This window comes from Stegostoma tigrinum, chromosome 4 (genome assembly GCF_030684315.1).
Source record: "Stegostoma tigrinum isolate sSteTig4 chromosome 4, sSteTig4.hap1, whole genome shotgun sequence".
Lineage (NCBI taxonomy): Eukaryota > Metazoa > Chordata > Chondrichthyes > Orectolobiformes > Stegostomatidae > Stegostoma > Stegostoma tigrinum.
In genome coordinates, this window is record NC_081357.1 from 44,621,080 (window position 1) to 44,640,353 (window position 19,274).

Here is a 19,274-nt window from a genome sequence, read left to right on the forward strand (position 1 = left end):
ATTGCAAAGGATTCTGAGAGACAGTTTTTATGATTATTTGGAAAAGCACAGTTTGATCACAGATAGTCAACATGGCTTTGAGGGGAGCAGGTCATGGCTCATAAACCTCTGAATTATTTCAGGATGTGACAAAACACATTGATGAAGATACAGCAGTGGATGTTGTGTATATGGATTTTAGCAAAGCAGTTGATAAGGTTCCCCATGGTAGGCTTATTCAGAAAGTAAGGAGGCAAGGGATTGGGGGAAATTTGGCTGTCTGGATGCAGAATTGGCTGTCCAATAGAAGACAGAGAGCGTTAGTAGATGGAAAGTATTCAGCTTGGAGCTTGATAACCAGTGATGTTCCACAGGGATCTGTTCTGTGACCTCTGCTCTTTGCGATCTTTATAAATGACTTGGATGAGGAAGTAGAAGGGTGAATCAGTAAGTTTGCCCAGAACACAAAGACTGGTGGAGCTATGGGTTGTGTGGAGGGTAATTGTAGGTTGCAACGGGAAATTGGGAGGATGCAGAGCTGGGCAAAGAAGTGGCAGATGGAATTCAACCCAGAAATGTGCGAAGTGATTCATTTTGGAAGGTTGAGTTTGAATGCAGAATACAGGCTTAATAGCACGATTCTTGGCAGTGTGGAGGAACAGAGGATTCTTGGGATCCACATCTCTCAAAGTTGCCACCCAAGTTGATCGGATTGTTAAGGCGGCATATGGTTTCATCAGCAGAGGGATCAAGTTCAAGAGCCGTAAGGTTATGCTGCAGTTCTACAAAACTCTGGTTATACCACACTTGGAATATTGTGTTCAGTTCTGGTCACCTCATTATAGGGAGGATATGGAAGCTTTAGAGGGGGTGCAGGGGAGATTTACCAGGATGCTGCCTGGGCTGGAGGGCAGGTCTTATAGAACATAGAACATTACAGCACAGTACAGGCCCTTTGGCCCTCGATGTTGTGCCGACCTGTCATACCGATCTCAAGCCCATCTAACCTACACTATTCCATGTACGTCCATATGCTTGTCCAATGACGACTTAAATGTACCTAAAGTTGGTGAATCTACTACCGTTGCAGGCAAAGCGTTCCATTCCCTTACTACTCTGAGTAAAGAAACTATCTCTGACATCTGTCCTATATCTTTCGCCCCTCAATTTAAAGCTATGCCTCCTTGTGCTCGTCGTCACTATCCTAGGAAAAAGGCTCTCCCTATCCACCCTATCTAACCCTCTGATTATTTTATATGTTTCAATTAAGTCACCTCTCAACCTTCTCTCGAATGAAAACAGCCTCAAGTCCCTCAACCTTTCCTCGTAAGACCTTCTCTCCATACCAGGCAACATCCTAGTAAATCTCCTCTGCACCCTTTCCAAAGCTTCCACATCCTTCTTATAATGCGGTGACCAGAACTGTATGCAATACTCCAAGTGCGGCCGCACCAGAGTTTTATACAGCTTCACCGTAACCTCTTGGTTCCGGAACTCGATCCCTCTATTAATAAAAGCTAAAACACTGTATGCCTTCTTAACAGCCCTGTCAACCTGGGTGGCAACTTTCAAGGATCTGTGTACATGGATACAGAGATCTCTCTGCTCATCTACACTACTAAGAATCTTACCATTAGCCCTGTACTTTGCCTTCTGGTTACTCCTACCAAAGTGCATCACCTCACACTTGTCTGCATTAAACTCCATTTGCCACCTCTCAGCCCAGCTCTGCAGCTTACCTATGTCTCTCTGCAACCTACAGCATCTTTTGTCACTATCCACAAATCCACCGACCTTAGTGTCGTCTGCAAATTTACTAACCCATCCTTCTACGCCCTCATCCAGGTCATTCATAAAAATGACAAACAGCAGTGGACCCAACACCGACCCTTGCGGTACACCACTAGTAACTGGTCTCCAGGATGAACATTTCCCATCAACTACCACCCTCTGTCTTCTTTCAGCAAGCCAATTTCCGATCCAAACTGCCATATCTCCCACAATTCCATTCCTCCGCATTTTGTACAATAGCCTATTGTGGGGAACCTTATCGAACGCCTTGCTGATATCCATATACACCACATCAACCGGTTTACTCTCATCTACCTGTTTGGTCACCTTCTCAAAGAACTTAATAAGACTTGTGAGGCACGATCTTCCCTTCACAAAACCGTGCTGACTATCCCTACTCAATTTATTCTTTTCTAGATGATTGTGAATCCTATCCCTTATAAGCTTTTCCAACACTTTACCAACAACTGAGGTAAGGCTCACCGGTCTATAATTACTAAGGTTGTCTCTACTCCCCTTCTTGAACAGGGGAACCACATTTGCTATCCTCCAGTCATCTGGCACTATTCCTGTAGACAATGACGAGTTAAAGATCAATGCCAAAGGCTCGGCAATCTCTCCCTGGCTTCCCAGAGGATCCGAGGATAAATCCCATCCGGCCCAGGGGACTTACCTGTCGTCACCCTCTGAAGGATTTCTAATACACGTCTTCCTTGTGAACCTCAATCCCACCTAGTCTAGTAACCTGTATCTCAGTATTCTCGACAACATTGTCATTTTCTAGAGTAAATACTGTTGAAAAATATTCATAAGCGCTTCCCCTATCTCATCTGACTCCACACACAACTTACCACTACGATCCTTGATTGGGCCTAATCTTACTTGCGTCATTTTTTTATTCCTTAAATACCTATAGAAAGCCTTAGGGTTTACCCTGGTCCTATCTGCCAACAACTTCTCATGTCTCCTCCTGGCTCTTCTGAGCTCTCTCTTTAGGTCTTTCCTGGCTACCTCGTAGCCTTCAAGTGCCCTGACTGAGCCTTCACATCTCATCCTAATATAAGCCGCCTTCTTCCTCTTGACCAGACATTCCACCTCCTTCATAAACCACGGCTCCCGCACTCTACAGCTTCCTCCCTGCCTGACAGGTACATATTTATCTAGGACACACAGGAGCTTTTCCTTGAATAAGCTCCACATTTCTAATGTGCCCATCCCCTGCAGTTTCCTTCCCCATCCTATGCTCCCTAAATCTTGCCTAATCTCATCGTAATTGCCTTTCCCCCAGCTATAACTCTTGCCCAGTGGTATACACCTATCCCTTTCCATCACTGAAGTAAACATAACAGAATTGTGATCGCTATCACCAAAGTGCTCACCTACTTCCAAATCTAACACCTGGTTGGGCTCATTACCCAGTACCAAATCTAATGTGGCTTCGCCCCTTGTTGGCCTATCTACATACTGTGTCAGGAAGCCCTCCTGCACACTCTGGACAAAAACTGACCCATCTATAGTACTCAAACTATAGTGTTCCCAGTCAATATTTGGAAAGTTGAAGTCCCCCATGACAACTACCCTGTCTCTCTCACTCCTGTCGAGAATCATCTTTGCTATCCTTTCCTCTACATCTCTGGAACTATTCAGAGGCCTATAGAAAACACCCAACAGGGTGACCTCTCCTTTCCTGTTTCTAACCTCAGCCCATACTACCTCAGTTGACCAGTCCCCAAACATCCTTTCTGCCACTGTAATACTGTCCTTGACCAACAATGCCACACCTCCGCCCCTTTTACCATCTTCTCTGTTCTTACTGAAACATCTAAATCCCGGAACATGCAACAACAATTCCTGTCCCTGCTCTATCCATGTCTCCGAAATGGCCACAACATCGAAGTCCCAGGTACTAACCCATGCTGCAGGTTCACCCACCTTATTCCGGACGCTCCTGGCATTGAAGTAGACACACATCAAACCAACTTCTTGCTTGCCAGTGCCATCTTGCTTCCCTGAAGCTTTATTTCGGACCACCCTACTCTCAACCTTTTCTATAGTCGAGCTACAATTTTGGTCTTATGAGGAAACTAGGTCTTTTCTCATTGGAGCGAAGAAAGATGAGAGGCATAATACAGTGGATAGCCAGAGACTTTTTCCCAGGGCAGAAATGGCCATCTTGGGAGGAGGAGGGGGCACAATTTTAAGGCGATTTGAGGAAGGTATAGAGGAGACATCAGAGGTAGGTTTACAGAGAGTGATGGGTACGTGTCAGCACTGGTCATAGAGTCAGATACAACAGGGACATATTTAAGCAACTCCAGGATAGGCACATGGTTGATCGTAAAATGAAGTTATGCAGGTGAGTTTGATCTTAGAGTATAATAATAGGTCGACACGACATCATGGGACGAAGGGCCTATACTGTGCTACGTTCTATAAAGCTTCTTTATTTCTGTACTCAAAGCCCTTTGAAATGAACACCAATGCATTGTTTGCCTTTCTAAATGTATGCTGACTTACATGCTAGCTTTTGGTTGCTCAACAAGGATCTTTTTGGAGTCCTGCACTTCCCAATCTCTGAGCAATTAATAAACATTGTGCCTTTCTTTTCTAATCAACTGAAAAAACTTCATACTTGTTCACATAATATTCAATGTGCCATGTTTAGCCTATTCACTTCGCCTGACCATGTCCCCTTGAAGCCTCCTTTTACACTTGTACAATTTATATCCAGTTTGGTGTCATTTGTAAATATTCAAATATTACATTTGGTCTCCACATCCAAATCATTTACATATAGATTGTGAACAGTCGTGGACGTGGACCAACACAGAACTTCCTGTGCAGCATTTCTAACAGTCTGCCAGCCCAAGAATGATCAGCTTATTCCTCCTCTCTACTTTCTGCTCAGTAACTGATTTTCAATCCATTTCTGTATAATCCCAATCCCATGCACTCTAGATTTTATTTACTCACCTCTTGTATGGAAATTCATAATCGTGCAGGTAGTAACCTTAAATTTACTGGGTCAGCCGAAATGAGAAAACATATGAAGCTTGCCCTTCTGAAAGGTCCATTGTTGGATGGTGCCTTAACTGTTCTTGAAGGGATGTATGTCTTTGAATTAGGTGTCATAATTCAGATGTACTGCAGTGGTGACACTGCGCCTGGGTCAGGTTCTGCTAAAACCAGATTCAGGGCACCAGACGTAGTAGCTGACCATTTGTCAGCAAAATGAGGGAGGCTGACCATAAGATTGCACCGTGTCAATATTATACAGTGGGTGGATGACAGATAAACTACTTCCTTGCAAGCTTTTGTGAACAGCCATGAATAGGCTGACCCAGGGTCACGGTTTGTTGAAACCTTACAGTAAGTCTCCTTCCAGCAAAATTAAACCGATGGTCCTAATTGGTGAAATGTAAACTGATTGTAGAAAATGTGATACTTGTGATGTTTGCCCATAATCAACTGATAAGCGTTGAAGATTACGCATTGTCAAGGTTCAGGAAAGTAAAGTAATCGTCTAATCAACAATTGGAGGTTGGGGTGGATCAGGCTAATCACCTGTTTTGCATTTACGCTCAGGGGAGTGTGTAATCTAGGTCACCTACAATTGTATGTGCTATACAGGTAAGCTTGTAATGTGTTAGTATTAGAGCAATATTATGTAGTGTACCTTAAGAACAATGGAGTATACCAGATTATTGGGATGCCTTCGGATATTGTTATCCTGAGAAAACCCAACGGACTAGAGACAGCAGGAATAAAAACCCATAGCTACAAGCAACATCCGCAAAAATACTCCCAACAATTTTGTCAAACGTTATTTCACTTTCATAAATCTAGGCTGACCCAGCCTAATTTTGACATTCTTTTCCGAATATTCAATTACTGTGTCCTCTTCCAGTAGATTCCAACATTTCCCTCTGCTGTGGGCATCAAGCTAACAGGTCTGTAATTCTCATTCTCCCTCTTCACCCTGCAAATAGTGTGGTTACATTTGTTATTGAACAATAAGGAGGAAACTTTTTAAAACCTGCAGTGGTAGAAGTTTATCACCAACGCATCCACTACCTCTCTTGCTACTTTCTCCATCACTGACGAAACTCATTGACCCAGCAGATTTATCAACCCTCAAACCAGCTAATTTTCCTAGTACTAGCTCTTTATGAATACTAACTTGTTTTAGCTCTTCAGTTACACAAGTCCCTTGGTCCCCTAGTATTTGAGAGGTTTGCTGTATCTTCTTCCATGAAGACAGGCGCAAAGTAACTGTTTAGTTTCTCTGCCATCTCTCTGTTCTCCATTACAAATTCTCCTCTCCCCACCTGTAATGGGTCCATATTTAATCCTTGCTAATCTTTTTCCTTTCATCAATACCTTTACATTCTGGTTTTGTAGCAGACTCTTCAACAGACACGGGCTGCTTAACTGCTGATGTTGAAGTTAAGACAGGGAGCTGCTTATCTGCATTTTCTTCATTTTGTAGTCCTTCTTTCTCTTGATCCTTTTTCTCACTCTCAGAAGTTTTGACTAGGCCAACATTTCCTGGAGAAGACGGTTGGTGGATTAATGGACTCCTCACTGAGTCACGAGGTGGACTGAGAAGTTTGTCATTCAGTGCAGACATTGATACTTTTGTGGATGGTCTATTAAAAAAAATGTACAATACAGTAAAAAGAAGGCAAAGTCACAAGGCACAGAGACAAAGTAATTAAATTTGATGCTTCTCTTCTAGATTCTTCATTCAGGTTTCACTTCAAACTACGTAATAAATACGTCAATCTTAATTCTTGCACTGCGTCACAAATTTCTGAAATTTACACTTCTGTGCAATAACATCACGAGAATAAGATGTCTTCCTACCGGACTGTTGGCAGCACTGGCGACTTATTTTTCACAATCAAAGGAGAATTTGATTTTTTCACTGCTGCATTCGCGGTTAAATCTACAAGTGCATTCTTTTCCCTTTCATTTTCTCTCTCTTTTTCTTTTTTGTCAACCTAGGACAAGTCAAGACCAAACACATTTTATTACCACCATAATGGTGCTCCGAAAAGAAACATATTGGCTTTTGTAGTCTATATAAATAGATACTTTTTCCTGTTATATATATTTAATATTTCAGCTTAAGAAAACCAAAACATCTCCAGTGCTTTCAACCTTAATGATTACTGTTTTCTGCAACAATTTTATTCTTTAAACCTTTCTAGTCTAGCACAATGTTTCAAATCCAGCCCGAAGAGATGCAAAAGCTAAATCACTAACAAAAGTTCACGAGCAAAATACTTTTGACAGAATACATCCATCAAAAGCCCAGGGTTGGTTTCTAATTGAATTGTTATGATCCCAGGTGATATCATTAATGGACAAGCAAGATCCCAGACTGAAATCTGGTTTGATATTTTATTAAAACTAGGTCCTCATTTACTAAATTACAAACATGCAATGCTGAAGACGTAGTTTCAAAAATAATTATTCAAAAGAAGAGAATATATTTCCCACAGTACATAGTATCAATAGTGACAAAATTTCCTACAGGAGTGTGTGTTTAGTCCAACAAGAAAGGAACACGGCTACACTGGGTTCCTGGGCATGAGGTGGACCAAGTATGTAATTAAATAAGTGGGGGAACATTTATGGAACAGTCATAATTTGAACAAAAAGGTTTTGAACGACACTGGTCAATCCAACTGTCAGTTTCTACGTAAGGATAAATCAACTGGCCGAGAACAGAATTCAAACCGGCATGAACACAGTATTGTGCGAATGACACAGCTGAACAATCAGCTACCTTGGGCACAGACAAGTTGTATTCCCTCAAAAGGGAAGGGTAGGATAAACAAAACCAGAGCTCCTAATATAGGACAAACACGATAGAAATGCAGTTAAAGAAGAAAAATTGTGCTTATGGCTGGGGTCACGTAATATAGTTGACAGCCAAGCCAAACACTATCCAAGCCGTGGATAGTGCACTGGTTAGCTAACAGGAAATAAAGAGTAGGAATAAATGAGCCTTTTTCTGAATGGCAAGTGGCAACTAGTGAAATACTGTAGAGATCAGTGTTGGATGTCAGCTATTCACAATATATATTAATAATTTGAAGGTGCTTCACAATACATCTGAACTGGTCCTGTAAAATGGGCTCGAAGCATCGTAGTGTCCCCAACCTCTGAGCCAGGAGGCTTTTCACATCCCACCTTCTCCAGACTTTTCCATAATAAATCTGTACAGGCTTATTTGAAAATATCCATCTGTAGCACCATCATCACTAGCATTGCACAGTCCAATTTTAAGGATCTTGTGGTACAGTGGTAGTGCTCCTACCCCAGGGCTAGAAGGCTCGGTTCAAGTCCCACCTGCTCTAGAGATGTGTCATAATACATCTGAGCAGGTTGATTAAAAACATGTATACCCCTATAAAGTCTCCTCTCGCGGCACAGTTGGAGTTTCACTATTTCTGAGCTACAGTCTGGGCTCAAACCACACTTGATCCAGATATGCATCATATCTCTGAACAGAGCTGAATAGAAACTATCTACGTTTCTGCAAATAGATTACAAAAGAGGTATAACTATTAAATAGGAGCTCGTGTTGCAGTGGTAGTGTCTTGGAATCTTAGAAAGTGTGAAAATATGAGAGGGGCACCAGTTGGCCATAATGGACTGGGAATGTGTTGTGGAGAGAAACAAAAGTGGATAAGCAATATCAAACTTCATAGAGCAAATGGGTGAACTACAAGAATTGCTCATTCCTACCGGGTAGAAAAGTCAAAAGAGAACAGCGGCCAAACCATGGCTTACGGAGGAAGTTACAGACAGCATTAGGTGAGAAAAAAGCATACAGATTTGCAAGAAAAAGAATATAGGTTTGAGGATTCAGAACTATTAATAAAGTCAGCAAAGTAGGACCACAGGATTGATTATGAAGGGAAAATAGCAAACTTGCAGGGAACATAAGAACTGACCTTAAAGGTTTCTGAGGGTATGCAAAAAGAAGAAGATTGTTGTAAACTAGCATACATCCCTTACAGTTAGAAATAGGGAACTAAGAAATGCTTATGAACTAAATTCATAGTCTAAGACTAACACAAAAACCATCCAATACAGGAACAGAATTATGCTTTTCGACCCATCAAGTCTGCTCCACCATTTGATCATGGCTGATGGGTTTCTCAACTCCAAGCCTTTTCCCTGCAACCCTTGATTCCCTTACTAATTAAGAACCTATTGTTGTCTTAATAAACATTCAATGATTGACCTCCACACACTTCTGCGGCAATAAGTTCCACAGATTCACCATGCCCTTGCTGAAGAAATTCATTGTCTCAGTTTTAAAAGATTGTCTCTTCACTCCAAGACTGTACCCTCAGTTCCTAGTCTCTACTATTAGTGGAAACATCTTCTCCAAGTCCACTTTATCCAGGCTTCAGTATTCAGTAAGTTTCAGTGAGATTCCACCCTCATCCTTCTAAACTCAATCAAGTATGGACCTGGAGTTCTCAACTGCTTGTGGTAATGACAAGTCCATCATTCAGGACGTTCTCCAAAGCCAGAAAAATCTTCCTTAGATAGGAGGCCCAGAACTGCTCATAATATTCCAAATGTGGCCTGACCAGAGGCTCCTTCCTAACTGCCAAGCGAACCTGTATGCTAACATTAAGAGAATCCTGAACTAGGACTCCCAGGTGTCTGTTTTATATTTCCAAACCCTTTCACCATTTAGAAAAGTCTACGCCTCTATTCTTCCTACCAAAATACATAGCCTCACACTTTCTCACATTGTATTCCATCTGTCAATTCTTTACCCACTGTTCTAGCTTAAGTCCTTTCACAGTTTATCCTCTTCCTCGACACTGACTATCCCTTCATTAATCTTTGTCATCTGTAAACTTGGCAACATGCCCTCAGTTCCTTTGTTCATTAATGGTCCCGACGTGTACCCCAGCAGAATCCCACGAGTCACTAAATGCCATCCAAAAGACCCCTTTATCTCCACACTCTGCTGCTGTCCGTCAACCAATCCTCTATCCATGCTAATAACACTCAACACTATGGGCACTAACTTATTTAGCAGCCTCTTGTGAGGCACTTTGTCAAAGACCTTCTGGAAATCCAAACAGATCATGGGCAATTGCCTAATTTGCTTGTTACCCAATCAAAGCATTCTGAAAGATTTTTTCAAGCATGACTGCCCCTTGACAAAGCTTGTGCTGACTCTGTCCTAATTTTCTATGCACTTCCAAATATACAGTAATCTTATCTTTAAAAATTTACTCAAATCTGAGGTAAGGCTAAGCAGCTAATAATTTCCTGTCTTCTGCCTCCCGGGCTTCCTAAACAGGGATTTTATAAAAAAGGACCCAACAAAAATGTACTAGAAACGATAAGGAATAAATCTGTATTAGTAGAGGAATGGTGTTTGAGAAACTGGTGGGATTAACGGCTGATAAATCCCCAGGGCCAGTTAATCTACATAATAATAGGTGCATTATCCATGATCTTCTGGAACATTTCCTACAGATAGGAGGGTAGCTAATGTAATCCCACTATTTAAAAAAGTAAAGCAAAGCAGAGACAAAACAGGGAATTATAGACCAGTGAGTCTGACATCAGTAGTAGGAAATACGCTAGAGTTTACTATCAAGGATTTTATAGCAGAACACTTCAAACAAAGTGGTAGAATCAGACAGTCAGCATGGATTGACACAAGAAAAATCATACTTGCCAAATCTATTAGAGTGCTTTAAGGATGTAACTAATAGCATTAATTGGGGGAGCCTGGGAATGTAGTTTATTTGGAGTTTCAAAAGGTTTTAGACAAAATCTCACATAAGGGATGAATAAGTAAAATTAAAGAGCATGGGATTGGAGGTAACGTATTGAGATTGATACAAAATGCCTACCAAACAGGAAATGGTAGGAACAAATGGGTCCTTTTCATGAATGGCAGGCAATGACTAGTGCAGCACCACAAGGATCAGTACTAGGGCCCCAGCTATTCACAGTATAAGATAATGACTTACAGGAGGTAACTAAATGGATTATCTCAAAACTTGCAAATAACACATAGCTGTGTGGGTGAGTTGTAAGAAGGATGCAGAGATGTTTCAGTGACTTGATCATGCTGAGTGATTCGGCAAATGCAGCATAATGCATATCCATTTTGGTAGCAAAAATAATGAGGCACGATTATTCTTTGAATGACTGTAAATTGAGAAAGGAGAATGTTCAATAAGACCTGGATGTTGCTGTGCACCAGTCAAAGGTGTAGCAGGCAATAGAGGTGGCACACTATATGTTGCCCTTCATAGAGGGAGCAATTGAGCACAGGAACAAAGAAGTCTTGCCCAATTAGACAGGGCATTGATGAGGCCGCACCATAAACCGTGTGCAGTTTTGGTCTCTATCTGAGCAGAGATATTCTGGTTATAGAGAGAATATTGCAAACGTTATCAAACTGAGGCCCGGGATGACAGGGCTGACATATGAGAAGTTGAATCAATTCAAATTTTATTTACTAGGAGCTGAGAAGAACAACAGAGATTGCATAGAAACTTGTAAAATTCTAACAGGACAAGACAGGTTAGATGCATTAAGGATGTTTCCAATGGTGAGGTAGTAGGAACCAGGGTTCATAGTTCAAGGATAATGAGTAAACCTGAAGTGAGAAGAGAAACTATTGCAAGTGATTCTTGTCTTCGCTCAAACAGTGAATCAGGTGACTGTAGCTCCAATACAGTGGACAGTGAAGAGTTATTGGAGGAAGATGGAGTGATCAACCTTGCTGCAGACAGGTTGGGAAACAGAGGATTTGTGTATCTTTGGCACAGTCACTAAAGTTACAAATTTCGATTTCCAAGAAACTTTTCAGTACTATGATAGGACTATAAATCTTCTAGGAGATTTATGATTTGAGTTACAGAAAAAACAGACATGGATTTGAGAGATAGAACGTAGAATAGTACAGAACAGTACAGGTCCTTTGGCCCACAATGTTGTGCCAACCTATTAACCTACTAGGATCAATCTGCCCTGCATACCCTAATTTCACTATCCTCCACGTGTCTATCCAAGAGTCGCTTAGAAGTCCCTAAAGTATCTGACTCCACTACCACTGCCGGCAGCACATTTCACACGCCCACCACTTTCTGGGTGAAGAACCTACCTCTGACATCTCCCCTATACCTTCCTCCAGTCACCTTAAAATTATGCCCCCTCATTAACAGTCATTTCTGCCCTGGGAAAAAGTCTCTGGCTAGCCACTCTATCTATGCCTCTCATCACCTTGTACACCTCTATCAAGTCACCTCTCATCCTTCTTCGCTCCAATGAAAAACACCCCTAGCTTCCTCAACCTTTCCTCATAAGACCTGACCTCCAGCCCAGGCAGCATCCCAGTAAATCTCCTCTGCACTCTCTCTAAAGCTTCCACATCCGTCCTATAATGGAGGTGACCAGAACTGACCACAATATTCAAGTGTGGTCTAACCAGAGTTTTATAGAGCTGCAGCATAACCTCACGGCTCTTAAACTCAATTCCCCTGCCATAAGCCTTCTTTACAACCCTATCAACTTGGATAGCAACTTTGAGAGATCCACATACATGGACCCAAGATCCCTTTGTTCCTCCACGCTGCCGAGAATCGTGCCATTAACCAAACATTCTGCATTCAAATGCAACCTCCAAAATGAATCACTTCACACATTTCTGGGTTGAATTCCATCTGCCACTTCTTTGTCCAGCTCTGCATCCTCCCAATGTCTCGTTGCAACCTACAACAGCCCTCCATACTGTCCACAACTTCACCAACCTTCATGTCATTGACAAACTTACTAAACCACCCTTCCACTTCCTCATCCAAGTCATTTACAAAGATCACAAAGAGCAGAGGTCCCAGAACAGATCCCTGCAGAACACCACTGGGTCACTGAGCTCCAGGCTGAATACGTTCCTTCTACTACCATCTCCTGTCTTCTATTGGACAGCCAACTGTGTATCCAGACAGCCAAATTTTCCTCAATCTCATGCCTCCTTACTTTCTGGATGAGCCTACCACGTGGACCCTTATCAAATGCCTCACTAAAATCCACATACATGACATAGACTGCTCTATTTTCAATGTGTTTTGTCACATCCTCAAAGAATTCAATACTTGTGAGGCATGACCTGCCCTTCTCAAAGCCATGCTGACTATCTCATATCAAATTATGCTTTTCCAAATAATCCGAGATACCACATCTCAGAATCCTCTCCAATAATTTCTTCGCCACAGAAGATAGTCTGACTGGTCTGTAGTTTCCAGCATTATCCCTATTCCCTTTCTGGAATGAGGGAATGACATATGCCACCCTCATTCTTTTCCCCCTTTGACTGTGTTTTAAGGATTTAATATTTCTTTGCTCCTGCAGAATTGAACACTTGTACAAATGTAAAACAAACAAAATTTGCTTGACAATAGTTACTGTGGAAATAGTCACAACATAGTAATACAACTGCTTACCTTTGGATGATGAGGTGATTTCCTCCGTCCACTAGCATCAGGTGTGCCAACTATGAGCCTTGGCCAGTCAGATGTTCTGTTGTGAAGATTCTTACAAGTTGGTGGGGCAATAGAGCTGGCAGATACTGAACGAGGACAAATTGGGATAACTGCAGTATTATGATAAACGGGTGAAAGAAGAAGAAAAAAGAAAAAGGAGGAGCAGAAAAGACAGGCGATATTAACTTGAAAGAAATGCAAAAAGAAAGCTTCCAAAACCATTTCTGTTCATCCTATAGGGACATGAAAACAAATGCATTATATAAAGGGACTAACTGAAAGGTGGTTCAATTTTTAATTAAAACAAGTGTATATATTGAAATGGCACATTTAAAGACTCTTCTACTAAGCATCCTGACCAAATTATTTAATTCTGGCAACTTTGGCAAGGGGACTTCCCGTGACACATCCATCCCCAACCACACTGGTCTCTTGCTTCTTCCGGGAACAAAGGCCTAAACCTTCTCCAGACACCGCTACCACCACCATCCTTGCTTGGCCAAGCTCACCCTCACCCTAAACAAATCCTCTCATTTTCTTCAGATCAGATGGGTGGCCATGGATACCTGCATGGGCCCTAGTTATACCGATCTCTCAGTGGGGTATGTGGAACATTCCTTGTTCCAGTCCTATTCCACCCACAACTTCTTCCAATATATCAATGATACCATTGGTGCTGTTTCCCTGTCTCGTACGGAACTTGAAAGGTTTATCAATTTCACCTCCAATTTACACCCTGCCCTCACTTTCACCTGGTCCATCTCTCATTCTCTCTTCCTCAACATGTGTTTCTATTTCTGGAGACAGACTGGCCAATAATATCCAATATAAACCCACCGACTCCCACAGTTACCTTGACTATACATCCTTGGACCCTGATTCCTGTAAAGACTCTGTTCCATTCTCCCAGCTCCTCTGTCTCTGTCGTGTATGTTCTGATGATACCATCTTTGACAAAGCAGCCTCTGAAATGTCCACTTTTTTGCCCTCAAACAAGGATTCCCTGGCACCGTAGTTGACAGGGCCCCATGTCTGAACCATCTCCTGCTGTTAAACCTCATTCCCACCTCTTCCCTCACATAACAGTGATAGGGTCCCCCTTCTCCCCACCTACCATGCCACCAGCATCATTAGCCACTATTTCTGCCACCTTCAGTAGGATGTCACCACCAGACACACATTCCCCCTCCCTCCCTTGTCATCCTTCTGCAAGGGTCGTTCCCTCCAGGACCCCCTGGTCCGCTGCTACTTCACTCCCAAGACTCCCCCTACTGCCCCAAGGCACCTTCTCTTGCAACTGTAGAAGGTATAACGTGTACTGGTTTACTTCCTCCCTCCTCAGTATCCATGAACCCAAACACACTTTCAGGTGAAGCTGCACTTTACTCAAATCTAGTCTACTGCATTCACTGCTCACAATATGGTCTCCTCTACTTTGGGGCAAACGAAGCATAGATTAGGTGACCCATCAGCAGAACACACGCTCTGACCGCAAACAAAACTCAATCTTCTGGCTGCTGGCTACTTCAACAAACCACTTCATTCCCTGGCCAATATCTGCCTCAGGCTTGCAGCAGCGCCCCAACGAAGCGAAGCTCAAGCTGGAAGAATAGCAACTTATTTTGAGCTTGGAAGCTCTACAGCCTTCTGAACTCAACATCAAATTAAACAATTTTAGAGCTGGAGCATGTTTTCCCCAACACCTGCATATACCCACTTGTTATCACATGGTCTGCTATCACGCACAACCCACTGTTGGGCCACTACCAGTCTCCATCAACCCATTATCCACTCTTGTCTATTCAACTGTTCTTCTCTCTCTTTGAGCTCTTTCTTCATCTATCATTTGTTCCTTACCCCTTCCACACATCCTACCATCTGCACCAATCTTTTTCCTAGGTTCCATCAGTTCTGAAGGAGGATTACTGGACCTGAAATGTTAACTGATTTCTCTCCACAGATGCTGCTAGATCTGCTTAAGTTTTTTCCAACAATTTCTGATTTCCAGCATCTGCAGTTCTTTCAGTTTTAAAAGAAAATTTAATTATATGAGCTGCTAAAGATCAAGCAACCAATATGGTTAAATACATTGGTCTGGATTTGCCGTTATTGGGGAACAGATAACATTGCAGAAGCCCATATACTTTCAAGGGGTTTTACACTAGAAATCTGTTACTGCGAGTAAAAGAAAACATGCAGCATCCTTTACAGAAGATATGGGAGCCAAAAAGTCTGCACATGGGTCCTTATCTGACATTCTTCAATGAAGGAAATCTGCCTTCATTTCCTGGTCTGGCAAAATAATTCAGTATTGAGACATGCAGACGTTGACCCAGGATGGGTAAAATAGAATATCTAATTCAATGCCAAACAATGCAATGGAGTAGGATAATGAAAGGCAAAGGAGATGTGTTTAAGAGAAAGGAAATTGTTCCTTTCTATAAAAAAAAACAAAATTAATATTTTCAGTATTAAAGATGCGATTAGACAGTAAGATGTATCAATTTTAAAACCTGTAGATATTCAAATGGATAAAAACCCAACTTTTTCCATCCTATCATTCAAGCACAGCAAGTGAATATTGAATTTCTCAGCAACGTACTATTGTAGGTTTCTGAAGGAGCAAGAGTCTCTGACAACTTATTTCCAACTGAGATGGCAGAAATAGCTGCTTGTCTTACTTGTCAATAATGGGGAACACCATTAACCTCATTTCTTCCTATTACAAAAACTCAGTGGACTTAATTTTTGTATGTAATAAGAGTGCACATAATCATGTTAGGATTCAGTTGCCGTCAATTGGTTAAACATGCATATATGGATGGGGTCCTTTTACACATCACTCCAAACAAATTGCCACAGCATCACACTGCCAACAGTAATGGTTTTGGTATTAAAGTGCAACTATAAAACATGCATCAAGAATCCTAATCTTGTCTATTGTGGCTAAGCAACAGATTACAAACAGCTGATTGATTGAAACACAAAGTATTGGCATTGTTTTACATTACATCCATTCAGCTGGTAAGACACAATGAAGAAAGCAGACATTGAAAACTAGCAGCATAGTGTAATAAGAGATCAGGAAGAGTGCAGAGTTTTATTAGAAAAGATTAATTGGATAGATCTCACTTCAAATAAAAGGGCAACGTAAGACCATGTGTCAGGTAATTAATTAAAACAAGTTTCAAACAAAGTGAACATTCCAAATAAAGCAACTTAAATTATTTTACTATAATATTCATAATTTCTCCAAAACCTAATATGCAATATACAAAGCAATCAACTTGCATCAGTGCCACATTTCAAAATCAACTGTAGTGGAAGCCCAGATTTTAGTTCATCTTATTGGTGCAATTGTAAATTTAAACAGCTGGAAACATTTCATAGTTCATTGGTCTACAATAGATACATGTTGGCTGCTATCTTATTTATTTGTCACCATGGGTTTAACTTATATTCATAACTAGTTTTGAATTTATATCCAACTTTCTTTTGAATATTGCACAGACAGACATGCAATTTCAGCTATATGAGACTGAGCAAACTACTTAAAAAACAGAAATCAACGATAATTTAGAATTACAACATTGTACACAAGTAATAGGATTGACCACACCCATAACTAGGTACCTGACTTCTCCACCTCAACATCCATCTACACTCCCATTGCTCAAACGTCATCTTCTTCTACATCATTTAAATTAATGAATGGGAACCAATCATTGTCGGAACAACTTCCCAGCTCAGTAATACACATGCGGCCTGTCATTTCCATAAAATAGAGCACATCCAGAGCTGAACGTGCAGTGGAGTTGCACTGACAAGTTTATCATTATTTTTGAATCAAGGAATCTAGTAAATCAGACTGTAATTATACATTTGCAAAGTTTACATTCTGCATAACTGGAATCGCTTCTGACACTTTTTACATATTCACAAAGAAGCCACATTTTGTAATTTCAATGTTTCTCTGGTTTGGTTGGCTTACTGTAGAACCAATTCTCTTTTTATAGTAAGTGCCCTTGTGATTGAAGGTAGTTGTGAGCTGCCTTTTTGAACAGTCCACGTACTTTGGGTGCTGTTGAGAAGCAAGTTCCAGGATTTTGATCAAACAACAGTGTAGGAACAGTAGTATGGTTCACAGACAGGATGAAATGTGGCTGACAGGGGAATTCGCAGGTGGTGGTATTCTATGCAGCTACCGCCTTTGTCCTTCTAGTTGGCAGAGGGTACATATTGGGAAGTTGCTATTGAAGCATCATTAGATAATTGTGACAATGAAGTGGATGATATACGCTGCTCTCACTGTGTCGGAGGAAGATGGAATGGATGATAGTGGTGGTGATGGTGACAGTTCTGAGGAAGGGTCACTGGACCTGAAACGTTAACTCTGTTTCTTTCCTTCACAGATGCTGCCAGACCTGCTGAGCTTTTCCAGCAACTTTGTTTTTGTTCTAGATAGTGATCGAGGATCAGGTGCTAATCAAACATAATGCTTTATCCCACATAGTACTGAGCTTCTGGTGTGTTATTTGAAATTGCATTCATCCAGGGGAATGGACAGTATTCTGGGCTTGTGGCTCTAAGTGGCAGACAGACTCTGTGCAGTCAGGAGATGTGTTACTTGATACAGAATTTCTAACCTTTGGCTTGCACTTGTTGTCTGAGTATCTACCTAGTTGGTCCAGTTAAGTTTCTGGTCAATAGCAATCCTCAGGATATTGTGAGTAGGACAATCAGTAACTGTAATGTTAAGGAACACTGACTGGCTTCTGACTTGATAGAGATGGCACCTGTCATAAAATGGTTATTTGCCATTTATGAGTGGGATCTGGACAACATCCAGATTTGGGCTATGGCTAGGTACTGCTTCAACATCTGTGTAGCAGCAAATAGTGTTAAACATTGTGCAGTGATCAGTCCAACTTCTGACTTTATGGTGGAAGACAGGTCCAGAAGATTAAGGTAATTAGATGTGATTTTGACATGAATGGAATCTATGGCACAGAGAAAGGCCCATTGGCCCATGTGACTGTGCTGCTCAAAAACAGCCACTTAATTATTCTAATCCTATTTTATAGCACTTGTTCATAGCTCTACTTCTTAAATTTATGAGGGTTTCTGCCTCTACCACACTTACAGGCACTGAGCTCCAGATTACCACCACCCTCCAGGTGAAAGATTTTCCTCATCTGCTCTAATCTTGCTCCCCCTTACCTAAAAATGCTTAGTATACAACTTCCAAAATGTTCATACTTATTTTAAAATTTCATAACAGACAGATCCTCCATCTTTGTCAAGTCTGCTAACAAACAAATAATTACTTTAATATGGCATAATTAGGAAAGTAATAAAATTCCAATATGGAAAATTACCTGAATCCTGACCATTCCCATACAAAGCAGCAGTACTTCTGCTCCTGGCTAAGAATGAGTGAGTAGGCGTCAGAAGGCGATTGACAATATTACTTTCCCAAGGACTGAGCTGCAATCGTCGGGCTATGCAGAATAAATTAAGAAAAGATAGACATTGCATATTTCAACATATCGCCTAGATAAAATGTACAAATATTGTATACAGGGGCATTGGCAGAGCAGCTTTGAGGGGACATGAACAAAAAAAAGCTGTGTGCAGAGTTAAACACTGTTTTGATGGTCATGTAGAGCCTTGCATCATTGCTTAAAATTCTGAGGGGAGGAGAAATCATAATTGGCAACATAAGTGCAGTTAAGTACATAAAAATGACAAACATAATTTAGTAGGCTGTTGTTGGAAGAAGCAGGGAATGTAAAAATGCACTAGTTTGTCAGCAGGATGGCACTACAATTTACCAACAAATTCAGCATTACATGTGATATTTTAGATGCTTCAGTAACACATATCTTTAGCTTAATTAAGCATCAAGTCATTTAAGATATTCACGTGACAAAGTAGCCAGGCAGAAATGATCAAAAAGTT

The 19,274-nt window shown here is 41.2% G+C and overlaps 1 protein-coding gene across 3 annotated transcripts in view; it reads right to left on the reverse strand.

Annotated features, from left to right (window-relative positions):
• Positions 1 to 19,274, reverse strand: part of LOC125452505 (ensconsin-like) — a 130,941-nt gene that overhangs the window by 33,692 nt on the left and 77,975 nt on the right. For 2 of the 3 annotated variants that reach the window (XM_048531026.1, XM_048531023.2), the window contains exons 7-10: positions 18,692 to 18,814; positions 13,275 to 13,423; positions 6,637 to 6,773; positions 6,151 to 6,419 (exon numbers count right to left, since the gene is read on the reverse strand). In XM_048531026.1, coding sequence (XP_048386983.1) covers positions 6,151 to 6,419; positions 6,637 to 6,773; positions 13,275 to 13,423; positions 18,692 to 18,814 — 678 coding nt within the window. The remainder of the gene's footprint in view (positions 1 to 6,150; positions 6,420 to 6,636; positions 6,774 to 13,274; positions 13,424 to 18,691; positions 18,815 to 19,274) is intronic. The other variant, XM_048531025.2, reaches the window with a different exon arrangement.